General features: G+C 37.3%; 2 protein-coding genes across 4 annotated transcripts in view; one reads left to right on the forward strand and one right to left on the reverse strand.

Annotated features, from left to right (window-relative positions):
- The window catches only part of LOC135698986 (transcription factor Maf-like), a 197,038-nt gene that overhangs the window by 83,310 nt on the left and 98,035 nt on the right, over positions 1-15,693 (reverse strand). The window lies entirely within an intron of this gene.
- The window catches only part of LOC135698883 (solute carrier family 35 member F5-like), a 96,618-nt gene that overhangs the window by 6,746 nt on the left and 74,179 nt on the right, over positions 1-15,693 (forward strand). Inside the window, exons 2-7 of the mRNA XM_065219030.1 lie at positions 12,435-12,979; positions 13,043-13,180; positions 13,238-13,294; positions 13,353-13,586; positions 13,658-13,840; positions 13,904-14,214. Of these exons, the coding sequence (XP_065075102.1) occupies positions 12,890-12,979; positions 13,043-13,180; positions 13,238-13,294; positions 13,353-13,586; positions 13,658-13,840; positions 13,904-14,214 (1,013 nt within the window). The 5' untranslated portion in view covers positions 12,435-12,889. The remainder of the gene's footprint in view (positions 1-12,434; positions 12,980-13,042; positions 13,181-13,237; positions 13,295-13,352; positions 13,587-13,657; positions 13,841-13,903; positions 14,215-15,693) is intronic.

Consider the following 15,693-nt stretch of genomic DNA (forward strand, 5'->3'; position numbering starts at 1 on the left):
ATGATATTCATCGAAGTTGATCTAATTGAGTGAGATGTGAGGCCAAAATTGGTAATGTTACCGAATGGGGTTTCTGTTTGCATTTTTTTTATATCTTTATTAAGGAGACTTTCAGTCCTGGGCTGGTTCGTCTCCGGTGTTCGCATTCTGGCATGTACCGAGGTTAAAAGTGTGACAATACAGTATCATCTTGAAAATAAACGAAAGTACTACACGATAATAGCGGTAATAGGTGCCACTTCCCACTTCCCCGAAGCTAACTGTCATGTTTGTAATTGCATTTCTGCTGACCATTCAATATTTAATTGGCAATTAGGTATTAGTTAACAGTTCAAGTGCAAGGTAAACCAGCAAGGCTTACCTCTATCGGTCAATGGCATGGTGAAGTGAGTGAGAGTCATAGTATTGGTGGAACTATTAGCTGCTTAGTATTGCTGTCATCGCCGAACGAGCTTACTCAGTGACGTAATCGATGGGCCGCGTTTTTCTACGGCTGACTGCGGATTATGATGCAGTTCGATAATCGTACTTTGTCACAGGAAACTTCAATGCTAGAGGATATGACTCATGCATACATGTTGTGGTGGAAAACTAATCGTAGATTTGCTTGATAGTGCTAATGAAGATATTGCCCGTAAATATAGTAGCGTTTTATGATACCTTGAAAAAGTTTTAGCAGTGAATCAATGGAAAGTGATTGTAGCATGATGCGTTCGCTATTGATAATGGCATATCATATAGATAACAGAAGGATGTAAATATTGACGATAGTCAAGATACATTTCGTATAATAACTTTGTTTCATAGGAGATTTTTTCTTAGGATTGGTTTTAGGCCAGACATGAATTTCAATTGTAATATTTGATTACTGATAACCATATTGGTATCGCGTTCCAGGTGTTTATGAGGATTCTGATCTTTCAAGAATCTGAATTGAAGCAAAACCTTTCATATTTTGTAACTAGATGGTGCATGTTAAAATGAGTGCGTTCATTATCACATCGACAATATAGTTATCTCCTCATGTGGAACATTAATCACAAAAACATATTACAATGTGACAGTGGTGCACCCAAGATGTATGTCTGGCATGCTGAGTAAAATTTTAAACATCCAGGCAAACAATTCCCGTGAATTTCACCAAAAATCACGTTCAATGCTAGTTCAAATTCCTGGGAAACGGCTAAAAATTAAAATTAAAAATTAAAATTTGCCGATAGCGAGCCCATTCAACTTGTTCGCTACTACAACCTATTGAATGCTGATTTCTGATTCTGAATGGCAATTTTAAAGGGTGATACGGTCAAAATTTGGTCAATATCAACTTGACGTATTTCTTTCAATTTTGCATTTAAAAAACCTGAACACCCCTTATTTTGAAGGTGTGTGTGTGTAGAATGTTGCTCCTATTTTGATTTTGGAATTCACTCTTCAGTTGTCAAAATGCCGTCCAAGCAAGAAGAGCAGCGTATCAAAATTATGCTCGTGCATCGGGAAAATCCGAGCTACTCGCACGCAAAGTTGGCAAAATCGCTAAAAGTTGCCAAATCAACCGTTACAAATGTAATTAAAGTGTTTGGGGAACGTTTGTCGACAGCCAGGAAGTCTGGATCGGGGGAAATCGAAAACCGGAAGCCGCTGAGACGACAAAGAGAGTTGCCGGTAGTTTCAAGCGAAACCCTAACCTCTCTCTCCGAGATGCCGCAAATAAGCTGGGTGTATCGTCTACAACCGTGCATCGAGCCAAAAAACGAGCCGGACTATCGACTTACAAGAAGGTAGTGACTCCAAATCGCGATGATAAACAAAATACGACGGCCAAAGCGCGATCCCGGAGGCTGTACACGACGATGCTGACGAAGTTTGACTGCGTGGTAATGGAAGACGAAACCTACGTCAAAGCCGACTTCAAGCAGCTTCCGGGACAGGAGTTTTATACGGCAAAAGGAAAGGGAAAGGTAGCAGATGTTTTCAAGCACATGAAACTGTCAAAGTTCGCAAAGAAATATCTGGTTTGGCAAGCCATCTGTACCTGTGGCTTGAAAAGCAGCATTTTCATATCTTCCGGGACTGTCAACCAAGAAATTTACGTGAAAGAGTGTTTGAATAAACGTCTGCTGCCTTTCCTGAAGAAACACGGTTGTTCCGTACTGTTTTGGCCGGATTTGGCATCTTGCCATTACGGTAAAAAGGCCATGGAGTGGTACGCCGCCAACAACGTGCAGGTGGTTCCCAAGGACAAGAACCCTCCCAACACGCCAGAGCTCCGCCCAATTGAGAAATACTGGGCTATTGTCAAGCGGAACCTAAAGAAGACCAAAAAAACTGCTAAGGGCGAGCAGCAGTTCAAGGCAAACTGGCTTTCTGCGGCGAAGAAGGTGGACAAGGTGGCTGTACAAAATCTGATGGCAGGGGTCAAGCCTAAGGCCCGGCAATTCGGATTTGGAAAAGCGGAAGCCTAACTGAATATTTTTCCTGAATTTTATACTAATTGAACTTAAAAAAGAAATTTAATTTGATTTTTTAAATAAACGATTTCACCGATTTACACGCGTTTTCCCTTGACCAAATTTTGCCCGTATCACCCTTTAGAAAGCAGCGTTTCAGTACAGTGTAGCTTGGGATTCTATTTTCCTGGTCTCAGTAAAAAACATGCCGAGATTCAGCTAACAAACGAGAGTATTGCTATGGTTTCAGTAAAAATAAACACACTGAAAACGAAACTAACTCAGAGAGTTAGCCGCTTTTACTCAGTTGTGAGTCACTTGTATTCATTCGTATGAAGACATTTTTAAAAGCGTAAGTCACTCGGCGCATGAGTAAGTAGTGTAAGTAGTAGTAGAGTAAGAGTGTTGTAAGCTTTCAACTGATTGAACGGAAAAGTGGGATATTATGAGTTGTGACAATATTGCAATGTTCTATCTAATTAATACAATAGGTGGACACTCTTCAGCCATTCAACTGAACTGGCCTTGTCCATCTGAACATCTGGGAATTTCGATATTGGTATGAGTCATTCAAGTCGACCTTCAATAACATCTAACTGTTTGTCGAGTGTCTTTCGTCACATGCGAAAACGAACTGACACAGAGCATACTGATATGCTATTTTATAACCTCACGCAATTGGTTCGTCTCTCTGTTCTCTTGACATTCATAGCGAGCAAGAACGTGAATGGTTGGTTACAGTTAAAAAGTTTAATCAATTTTAAATAGTTTTCCATTGTTAAACAATTATCATATTTATATCAAACAAATCTTACATCTAAGCTGAATCAAATTGTGGAAATAAAACTGAAATTCACTCATAACTGACCATGTCATAAGCGTTCAATACCTGACACTATTTCGTTACACAATTTGTTATACTCCACAAAGACGTTAAAACCTTCCAGGAAATCTTAAAAATTATTCAAGTGAAGGCAAACAAACCTGGTATTTGACAGAAAAGACTTTCTTTCGAATTTTGCTACTATATACATTTTTCATCGGGAGATCTTGAACAAACAATTTATTCATCAATATTTTTGAATTGTGTGAAAAATTTACTCAAATGTTGCACAGTCAACTCTCCCGTACTTGGTATTGAAGAAAGTATCGAGTAATTATCCTCTTTAACAAAATGTTGAAGCTGTTGTAATTCATTAAACATGTTCACGACCTTCATGATTAATTTGAGCAGTGTCGTAACAGTTCATCATAAGTGCTTCATTTGAGACAAATTTTAAAATGTCGAAGAAACAATTCTTTCAACAATAGATGGAAAAAGCTGCGTTTTTTGAGTTGCGCCCGAATTAAGACAAAATTGAATAAATCAGCATTAGGGCGGGGCCAAGATCGCCACCCTAAGGTTAATCTTTTTTGAAATATGTAATAATCTAAATTCATGTCTTATCCCTTGGGTTGATATAGTTCAATGTAATAAAATTTGACGATTTACAAAATGAATTAAAAAAGGATGTTTTTTACACCATTCTCAGACACTCTGGGAAAGATGAGAAGCCCTGCGGGGGAAAACGTTAATCTTTAGCAGAATTTGTTCTTTTATGATATTTTTGAGTTTTTAAGAATTACTTTGTCAACATAAAACATCAGCATGAAGATGAAATATTCATTGAACGTTGTAACAAACGAAACAAGAAAAGGGATATTGATTAAAGCAAATTCTTTTTACAATGAAGGAATATTTTACGCTCCTCGTATTTTCAAAAAAATTTCGGTATTGAATATAATCATTTTTGAAACGTTCCATCTTAGGATCATTGCAGTACATATAGTAGTAGTACATATGAGCAGTTTTCAAAAATATAGGATTTTTTTAAGCAACACTTAACGATGCATATCAATGGTGGTCATCTTGCCCTGTCATACCCTAAAATTCATCTATATCTGGTTTACAATTCAGGCTAAATAACATTACGAGATGATTTTCTAGTGTGGAAAAACTTAGTACGAAACTTATACATTACAGAATTCAGTTCAATGCCAATCACAAACTTCACCAGCGTGGGCGTTTTAAAGAGCTGTAAAAACCGATTACCAATATCTTATTTTCATTAACTTGTTTGTTTTCGGCAACTCTACTTTTGCTCAATAAAACAGATGAAATTATCCTTAATAAGTAAAAAAAATCTCCTTAAAATAGATCGGGTTGCTCATTAAATGATTGATCAAAATACGTTAAAAATCTTAAAATGCTCAGTAAATATTTAAAGTACGCTCCCTAAAATAGAGAAAACTGTACATTAAACATTTGAAATGCTCCTTAGTATGCACCGCTTTGCACCATTTTGAAGTGTAATTGTACCATATATCATCGGAAAAGCTGCTGCAGAAAGGTATTAAAGGTACCATGAAATCAGCTGAAATTTTCAGTAAATCATTTTGTGCATTTGTGCAGTTTTACTGAACATTAAGGGTAGTAATTCTTATATTAGCTTATTTTTCGAAAAAAGTTTGATTCCCCAAATACATTGCGTCTAGAAAATCATCTCCTGAAGATTTTGTACAAAAATATGCATTCTGGAAAATTTGCTTATACGCTGCAGTCCATTTCAAGAACTTCCATTACATATTTGTATGAAACATATGCAGAGGATGTAATAAATCCAACCTTACATTGGATGTAAGAGACATTGGTTTACGATAAGAATGCCACCTTAAGCAATAAAATTCATAACTATAAATGAATCCAATTTTATCATAGCTGTCAATACAAACAGCTGCGTGTTGTTTTTTTTTCGGTGCGAGTCACACGATAGTCTGTTTTGACGTTGGATAACGTCTTTCGGCAACATACGGGGGTACAAAATTGAAAACAGTCATTTTGGATGCGTTACGAAAAATTAAAAGATTTTGAACGATAATAACTCAACCGTCTCTCGATAGATTTACGAGATAATGGCATCAATCGATTGGAAATATTTCTAGCAATTTGCTGAATGTTTCAACTATTGACTTCATTCTGTAAACTATTGAAAAATGGTTAAAAGTAAACCATTGTCTAAAGATGGTAAAAATCGATTGATTTTTTTTATATTCTTATACTTTCTCCAACCGAGACATCAGATGCGAGTATCTGACACCTCTGATATTTTCTGTCTACTATATAAGCGTCCAACAAGGTCGCCCGTTCCATCATTGTCTATCCGATCGTCGACCCAGCAGCAGAGCAGCAGTACCAGAGCAGCGGAAGCAGAGCAACGGCAGAAGAGCAACGACAGAAGAGCAGCGGCAGCAGAGCATGGGGGCGAAAGGGCAACTACGCCGAGTGCGTTGGTGCCAGTGCTCCGGTATACTGGGCCGCCGTCATGGAATGCCCAGCTGCTGCAGTTCTCAGTCGGTCGTATTCACCGTCTGCTCCGCAAGGGCAACTGCGCCGAGCGCGTTGGAAAAATGGCCCTTTTCAGGGCCACAACATTATCAAGAAAGAGTTTAACGTACGTATGCGAGTATCTGACACCTCTGATATTTTCTGTTCTACTATATAAGCGTTCCATCATTGTCAACATCAGCCCAACAAAACGGCCCTTTTCAGGACCACCAAACTTTCGCCAAAGAGTTATTAAGGAATATTCCTAAAATATAATACACACAATTAAGCACAACACATAACAGACGTTATCCAACGCCAACCCTGCGGTCGTATCTAGCATACAACCTTTCCAACTTTTTCGATAACAACTCATTGTTGAGGGCTTGCTCATTGTCTGAAGTTCGTTCGCTTTTGTCGTTGGCCGTTGGAAGCGAACAACTTCAGATGTCTGTTGAAATAAAGCTAACGATTAGGTTCAGCTTCGCATATGGCTCGAAAAAAACATCTATGGATGAAAATGCAAATTTCGTTAAAACGCTAGACGCGGATCCCGTGCAGATGATCGATACCACCGCTACGGATCCCATTGCTTGTTGGTTGTTGAACAACTATGAACAATTAACTTTTCATTATGCATATAGGAATTGAGTCGAGGTACACAAGTCACCTGTTGGGGGCACCAACAACCGTACGTGAGAGTGTACGACCTCCCATCAGAAGTCCCGAATAGCGATCTAGCTTTATTGCTACTGTGTTACCTGACTTATAACGAATATATGTTGTATACGAGTACCCCAAATACAACGTATAGTTCGTCTAATTTTACATTGCAAATGCTATGCAAAATTAGACGAGTCATACGTTGTATTCGAGGTACTTGTATACAACGTTTATTCGTTATAAGTCAGGTAACACAGTAGGGAAATACGGTGATGTTAATCTTGTAGTTCATAAGAAATTTCCAGCTGACTTGGGCCTCAATTTGCAGACAGGTTTGCGGATACCATTTATGGATGTAAAAAGAAGATTCCTAGCTCGCTGCATTTGCTCAATCAAAGGGGGAACAAATTCTATCAAGGGAACAAAAATTGGTGTTTCTTTTGTAAGACGGAGGAACATCGGATGAAATTCTGCTCATGCGGAAGGATCGGAAGCAGCCAGTACAACAACTAACGGAAGAAGCAAACCAACAACGCTACGCTGATGCTGTGGCTGGAGGTGCAACGTAAAACGAGGAAACGGTTGAGGTCCAGGAAGAAGAGATGGTGGTGATGGATGTGACGTCCCCGGACGCCGAGAAGAACAATGGAGTGAAAGCAAGCGCTACTGAGAAACAACAGCTAGGGAAAAGCGCTACTTCGTCGTAATCGCCCATTTCCGTTCTATCGAGCAGAAATCATCAATGATATCAATGATTTCACCATGCACAAAACAATAATACGTTTGTTCCGATCCGTTAGTTCATAAGCCACAAAATAAAGCCTATAACAGCGCATTGTATGAATATTTACACTCATTGTTCTCAAAACAAAAGAAGCGCTCCTAGCGAATCCACTTTTTCTACGTTTATCTGTAGGACGAAGAAAATCTAATGGCGTTTCAATGCGTTAGGACGGAATTGAAACTCGTAGGACGAATTTAGAATCAAGAAGCAGTGTTAGATTTTTAATAATATCTCAACATTGTATGACTCTTTATCCAATCCAACGGTACGTATGGAAAGGTGAATAAATTTAGAAGTTATCTTTGATGAAAACATTCCATGTTTTGTTCAAACCCTTTCAAAAAAGAGAGGTAAAGTGTGGGATGTGCTTAGTAGGACGGAAATTAGATCAAAACCCCTACCTGTTTTCAAATTTAAATACTCAATTTGGTGTTGTGATGTCGCTGATTATGATTACTCAGGTTGCTGTTGTTTTTCTCGTTTTGAAGGTTAAAAATCAAAGCTGAGAGCAAAAGCATCTTCATGTGACATTTCATTGAAAACTAATTCTTTTATTAGTGAGAGCGAACTGAAACCTCAATTTGATGTACATTTTTCCTGTTGATAACAAAACGAGTATTCAATTTGATGTTTTGCTAAAGCAATGAAACCAAAACTGCTTCAAAATATTTTTGAAGAGCAAATGTACAGGAAAATAAAAATAAATAATCGTTTTGCTATTTTGAATGGCTAACGTAAAAAAAAAACACTTCTTCATTTGAATGTGGTGGCAGCAACACCACAATTTAGACAAAAAGGGACCGTGATGGAGACCACCATTGTATCAAATTGTACGCAACCAGGACCGTTGTGAGAAGATGGCAAAAACGGTCCCCACTGATTACAAATTCCATGAGTTTCTATTTTGCAACTTTTCCATGAACTTCTAACATTACACAATGATCCCAAAACCATATTTAGAAAGGCAACAATGTTAGTCCATAAACCGTTATTGTTAAGTGAATTGTTAAAGCTTATATATATATATATTTTTTTAGCCAATCTTTTGATTTGAGTGAAATTTGGGTGTGGCTTATGGTTAGCGAATTTTAAATATCAACTGGTCTATTATTCACGGTAGACCGGTGCAATATTCTACAAAGATGTAGAACAATTTATTTGCTCAAGAAACCAACCTACCTCTAATGGTTTAAGTGATATAGAGCAGTTCCAGACCAAACAGCGAAAATAAAAATAATGTATTTTTGTCTTGACCATCTCCAATCTGCATAAACGAATATAGACAGCAAAGACAGCAAGACTGCTTAGGGTACTCTCTTCTGGAGCGCCACTAATCCTTGTGGGAGGCCCTTCTGGACTCCCCATACTACAGAGGAAATCTCATCCGGACCTCCCATTCCCTCTTAAAAAACTCTTCAACTTGGGGGTTATTTTCTGGGGCTCGCAGAGAAGAACCAGTCTTCGTTTGAAAGTCTTTTAAATAAATAAAATGATCTATCCGATTTACATGAAACTTTGCATAATTGTTTTTTATCACACTTGTGATCAAATTCGGCCGTCTTGGATCTTATTTTTTTTTTTTTCAGCATGTCGTATATGACATTTTTCCTAAAATGGTAGCACGTAAACGTCACTTCGGATCGAAATGACGTATGAAACAAAGTTGTAAATCAATATAAGCTCTTAATGGGAAAATATAAACACGGTATTTTTTTTTGTAATTTTCAGTAAACATTCCAAAAGAGTGATAAGAATTCAAAATTCTCAAAACGTCCTTCCTCAATTAATTTTAAAAAAAAAGCTCATGAAAAATGGAAACTTTTGAAAAAATTCAAATATATGGACAAAATTCTAAGAACAAAAATTATTGGTAAAATTTATCAACTTGTTGTTAGTACACTTTTCATATTAGTTTTTTTCACAGAAAATCGTTTAAAATGTTTGAAATATTACATATGTACCGTGCCGATTCAAATTTCGGACACTTAAACTCGAATTTCGGACACTTTTAAAAGTTGATTATCTCGGTCGAATATGATCCACATGTCTTGTAAATTTTAAATTTTTTGACTAGTGCCCTCCACGATCATCTAACATTATTACTTTGTTTCTAACTGGATGTAATATTTAATTAAAAATGAAAGTGTCCGAAATTTGAATCGTCCGAAAACAAAAAAAAAACGTACTTACAAAAATTCAAAAATTTAACCGAAAATTCTTGTTTTAAATTTTGTCTACTCTCATGTGTCCATAGTTTTAAACATTCCAAAAAATTTAATTTGCCATGACTTTTTATTAAAAAGAAAATTAAAAAAACTGGACAAGGACACTAAGGGATATTTGAGTTTTTAACACTTTTATGTAATTTCCACTAAAAATTACTAAAATTCATCATCTATTATTCTCCAACAAGATATCATTTTGCCTAAAAACTATGTCTCAGACGTCATTACAATCAGCATTGATTAAAACAAGTCAAAGAACCCATTCTGAAAAAAAAAATCACAAAACTCAAAATGGCCGAATTTTTGTAAAAATGTAAATGATTGGTCTAAATAAATAATTATGCAAAGTTTCATGCAAATCAGAGAAGGTCGAGTTTTTTCGATCCTTCATGTGACGTACAACTGCTTTATACTTGTGTTTATTAAACACTTTTTTACATGCAAGGTAGGGTGACCCCTAAAAACCAGTTTTTAATAATCATCATTTTGCACATTAATTTCACGCAAATAATTTGTTCTAAGAACTTTTGGAACTTCTTGGACACTTATTTGTTGGAACAACTAAGCTCCGCAGGTTCCGATGAGCATAATTTTTGAGGGCAGCTCTAAAAATGCAATTTTTGAATAGATAAAACGATCTTAAAAATATTGAAAGCGTTCTTAAAAAAACATCCAAATGATTCATAAAACACCGCAGGAAATCCATTAAAAAGTGTGAATGATCCTTAAAAAATATCAATATGATCCATATTTTATGTCAAATTTAGCAACACAATTGTAAAAATGTACCGCTAAATTTCTAAAGAATGAGCATTGAAATTGTACGAATTACCCATAAACATTTTTGCCAAAACATCAGCCTTATACATTCCATAAGACAAACCACATAGGTCCTATAAGAATGCATAAAAGGTATGTGTGACTGATTATACATTTCATTTGACACATGATCTTCATTAACTTTTTGCAAATGTTTTCTATATTTTGGACACTATTTTTTAACCTTGGAAAATTATCCCATTACTGCATAGCTACTCTGGTTTACTGTTCTGCCCGTGTTTTTTGTCAGAAGAGTGGAGCGATGGGCGAGCATCTAGAATAAGCATCTAAAAGAAGCTTCTAAAAATATTCCTTAGGATGCTTCCTAACACTCCGAACACGATGCAACTGGTAAAATGTGTAACGGCAAATTGGTAATGTTTGAAAAATCATCAATTTATCAATAGAATTTAAACCTATTCATACCGAATAAATCTTTGAAGTCTTAAGTTTCAAGTAGCTATGATTTTTCAAACATTACAAGTTTGCCGTTACACATTTGGGATCGTGTTCAGAGTGTTAAGAAGATTATTATAGAAGCTTTTTACGGAAGCACTTCTAACTCAAAAAACATGAATATGTCAGTAAATCTAAGTAGCTACGTAGTAATGGAAAATCTTTTCAAGGTTTATGGAACAAAATCAAAAAGTTAGTGTCCGAAACATGAACAGTATATGTAAAATTTATGGATCATGCCTATATTTTTAAGAACACAAACTTGATTTTCTATGGATAACTTACATTAGTTTAAGGTTCATTGCTAAATGTTTTATGGATCATTTGCAATATGTGTATTCATTAGGGTATCAATTGACCTGAAATTGGACGATGGAGTGGTATGACAACCGGAGTCTAGAAGGGAATAAACACTATCATTTTCTTTATCCTATCGACTCGATTGTGGTGGTGTGAATTCTATTTCAACAGTTTCAGTGAGATTGACGCACCCTTCTTAACAAACCATCCTGTAGGAAGCTTAATAAGTATTGCGAATTGCGTTATTCGATTTGTTGGATCGTATCGTTGGAAGGAGATTCTTAAATTCCCGTGGATTTCACGTAAGTGTCTCTGCTTACGGATCCGCCCTTCCGTTTTTGGCCCTTCATACAGCGATATTGTGAATTCAGATCGGTAGCTCAAATTGATCTTGCTATTAAGTGGAGCTACATACAAGACAAGATCTTTGAAGGGGATGGTGGCTACCTTACATTCATACATTTGCAATATGTGTATTGTTAATTTTTAAAATTTCAATGCTCATTCTTTAGATATTTAGCGGTACATTTTTACAATTGTGTTGCTAAATTTACCTGAAAATATGGATCATATTGATATTGTTTTATGGATCATTCACACACTTTAAGGGATTTTTATGATTTTTTTTTATGGATCATTTGGGTGTTTTTTTAAGGAGCGTTTTTAATTTTGTTATGGATCATTTATTGGTTTTTATATTCAAAAGTATGTTTGCCATTATTGAGACTAGAACTTTCCAAAAACGTTACAAATCTATCTGCGACACATCAATCAAAAAAGCCTTTGAAAAAATGGTAAAATTTAACACTAACCACCTTTTCCGAGCATTTGTTATGAACTTGAGCTGTGCAGCTAAGTAAAGCAAAGTTGAGTGTAAATTTTGCGACGATGTTATCTATTTTGCTCAACAATAAACAATCCAGATAGAGCTGGATAAGCCTGGTCCCAGCTGCATTTTTGCATTGTTTACAGTGAATTCAATTTGCACAAAAAAAAAAAACTTACTTGTAGGGAAACGTCAGCCAAAGTAAATGAGAGCTCTGATAAGACAGACATGTGATTGATCATGTATCTAGCAGGTAGTGATACTAACGATTTACATCCATCCGCATGACTCCAACTGCAAACAACAATACGTGAGTGTATCTTACAAAGATATTTACGATTGGCTGCTTCCATTTATTCCTGCACTGATTGGAAAGATACAGATATCAACCAGATTTATTGTTGCTTTGTTTATTTTGTTATTGGCATCTCGAATACGGTCTGCCACCCGATGTTTTCATTATCAATAAAGCAATCTGAAGTGCTAATGAATTATTTTCGCAAAGTTCTCTTCGTATAATTTGAAAGTCTTATGTTTCTCCTAATTTCAGATTGTTCAATTTAATCATGTGACCACAGGACCCACACATTTCTCGTATCATCAACAAAAGAAATCCAATCGATAGGGATTCTGCTTCCGAAGTTGGAATGTAACAATTGCCAACGGTCGGCTGCTCTCGGATGACAAGTTATGCCGATGATGAAAATGACGGAGGCAACGAGTGCAAGGGTAGCTGTTCAACACAAATCGCCAAGTGAAATTACGATCACGCCGGAACGCAATCAATTATTACTGAAGACCGCATCGAAGCGGAGTAAAAGCAAAACGTAGGCTCGCAGAGACAAGGTTGTTCCGAACTATTGCGATAGAGTAAATCAATTTTATCACCGGACGCATTTAGACCATTTAGACACATAATAAGCATTAATTTGATTGATCTCGGCGAAACAACAACATCAACCTCCAGGGAATTGAACTCACGTGTGTTCTGGAGCAAACAGTGAAATGTTAAATAAGGCACAAAAACTGTTACTTGGGATAGTCTTGCTAGTGCTTGTCGATGTTATTTGGGTATCCTCGAGTGAACTGACCAAGGTTGGTATCGATTAATTGATTGTGGGGATCAGATGTTTAACAGTGTCTTGTATTTGCTTGCAGTTTCTATATGATGACGAAAAGTACGACAAGCCGTTCTTCTGCACCTACTTTAAGTCATCTATGTTTACAATCTATCTGGTATTTCTGGGACTCATTGCACCATGGAAGGAAAGTTGCAATCGAAATGGAAACTATGCGGTATGAATAATTGATGACAGTTTAATAGTAAAGATTCACACGTCAAACTATTTTTAGCTCATGGAAGCGGCAGAGGAAGACGATGCTTTCTACGGAAATGGAGCTTCTAGTTTGGTAAGAGAATTCATTCAATTGTTGAAACAATTGTATTACAATGTACTTTCTCCTGCAGAGTGATTCCTCCTTCGTCCCAATCAAAGCGGATGCCCAGGTTTCTGGCACCGAGAGTGATGATTCTAGTATACGAAGTGTACGGTTTAGCAAGGTAGCCGAAGTTCGTGAAATGTCACCTCATGAGGCAACTGAAGCGCTCATGTCGCGACTTTCGTATGCCGCCAGTTTGAGAGTGCGTCGCCAAAAATCACATCACAAGACTGCTCGCACGGCACTGATGTTTTCGATTCTGGTAATTCTTGAGTAACTCAATGCTATTACGCTGCGGTTTAAAGCTAATCTAATCTATTTTCTGACTTCCAGTGGTTCATCGCCAACTACATGTTTCAACTGGCATTGGAGCCAAGCGAAACCGCCATGGTAACTTTGCTGAGTTCAACCTCAAGCCTCTTCACGTTGGTTTTGGCAGCCATGTTCCCTTCGTCGTGTGGAGATAAACTTACAGTATCGAAAATATTTGCAGTTCTTCTGACCATCTCCGGGGCTGTAAGTTTTTTCTCCCTATGCATGGCTCTAATCAAAAATTTATGCTCATACTAACTCTTCTAGGTCATGGTCTCTCTATCGGAAATATCGGAACCGAAGATGACTCGAGGCATTGTACTGGCCATAACGAGCGCCTTCTTTTATGCCTCCTATTTGGTGCTAGTCAAGCGAAAAAGTGATACCGAGGAAAAAATTAACATTCCGCTATTCTTTGGATTTGTGGGAATGTGGAATCTGCTGCTGCTGTGGCCTCTACTGTTCGTACTTAACTTTTCGCAGTTGGAAGTGTTCGAGCTACCATCGCGAAAACAGTTTCTGGTGCTCTTCCTGAACGGTATGATTGGGACAGTTCTGTCCGAGGCCCTCTGGCTGTGGTAAGTGTAGGTGTGATTGTTGTGTTTGTTCTATTATTAACACTGGAAATACCGGGAGCAAAATACTAACGTACCAGGTTTAAGAATCACTCGGTCGTAAATGTTCAACCAGCTTGATCTCGGTGGTTTCACAACCAATTTTCCAAATGCTTTCACCGATGCACATAACACCCGGCACGACGAGAGACCATGAGGAGAAGTTCCTTTACAGTACATACATTTTAGTGCAGTAGCTGCACAGGAGCCATCCTCATGCTTCTCTCCGCATTTGGAACAGCGTTTGCTGCCACAGTGGGAGGCCGTACGTCGCAACTGCTTACAGTTTTGGCAGTTCAGGACCCGGGGAACGAACAAGCGCACAAGTACCGTGCCAGCACAATATTTGACGCGGTTCCTAATGGTGACGAACTTGTTTATTTTGAATCGCATTTCGATTTTGGCGAGATATTTTTAAAAGCTTTGTTACACTATCATCTCTAGAGCACTGGAACTAATATTTGCAACGTTGAAATTTCAAAAATATTAATGGAAAATAGTCGAACATGATCGAGTGGGTCAATTTAGGAACCGCGTCAAATATGATGCCTTCACGGTAGTTGGATTTTTCCCAGCTCGATGTAGTGAGGAAAGGCTGAACCAAAAAAAGGTCAAGCGAAACGAGTCTGTAGGGGAATTTTTTTTTATCCTCGCTGACCGATACTGAGCCCAGTTTTTGGACATCCAGGATCTTCACCGGGGGAAGTAAAGGGTTCTTGAAACGGCCAACCGCCTGCTTCTCCAAGATCTCGGGCTTTTCTGATCTTGTTTATTACCAGACATAGACGACGAACCAGGGACGACATCATCAGATTTCTGAGATGATCGGTCATCCATGTTGTCTTCCGACAAAACATCCCTTTTTTTGCGTACTAGTGGGAGCACAAAACGCTCTACAACTGAAATAATATTCATAATCACACAGACACAATACACAGAAAACACTACAAACGCAGAAACACAAAATGAAAACTTAATTGATGGAGGAGGACAGGCTTGAAATTGCTCATTACAGCTAAAATGCTATTTTTCGTTATTATGAAACAATGGGATACTATAATGATAATTTTTATTTGTAAGATGCAAGAAGAGGTGGTAAAGATTGTATATGACATATAAAATTTGTCAATTTTGCTTTCAGAAGGTCACAACTAGCGATTTTATGATCGCTGATTGCTCGCTCATCGCGTTGCTCATCGTTACAGCTAATCACTAGTTGTGACCTTCTGAAAGCAAAATTGACAAATTTTATATGTCATATACAATCTTTCCCACCTCTTCTTGCATCTTACAAATAAAAATTATCATTATAGTATCCCATTGTTTCATAATAACGAAAAATAGCATTTTAGCTGTAATGAGCAATTGCAAGCCAGGAGGAGGAAAAGAATCAAAGACATAAACTTATCTGATTATCCTATATTACTACCCAGGCCTGAACAT

Source organism: Ochlerotatus camptorhynchus, unplaced genomic scaffold, assembly GCF_037179485.1.
Source record: "Ochlerotatus camptorhynchus isolate MF236.1 unplaced genomic scaffold, CSIRO-AGI_Acam_v1.1 ptg000008l, whole genome shotgun sequence".
NCBI lineage: Eukaryota > Metazoa > Arthropoda > Insecta > Diptera > Culicidae > Ochlerotatus > Ochlerotatus camptorhynchus.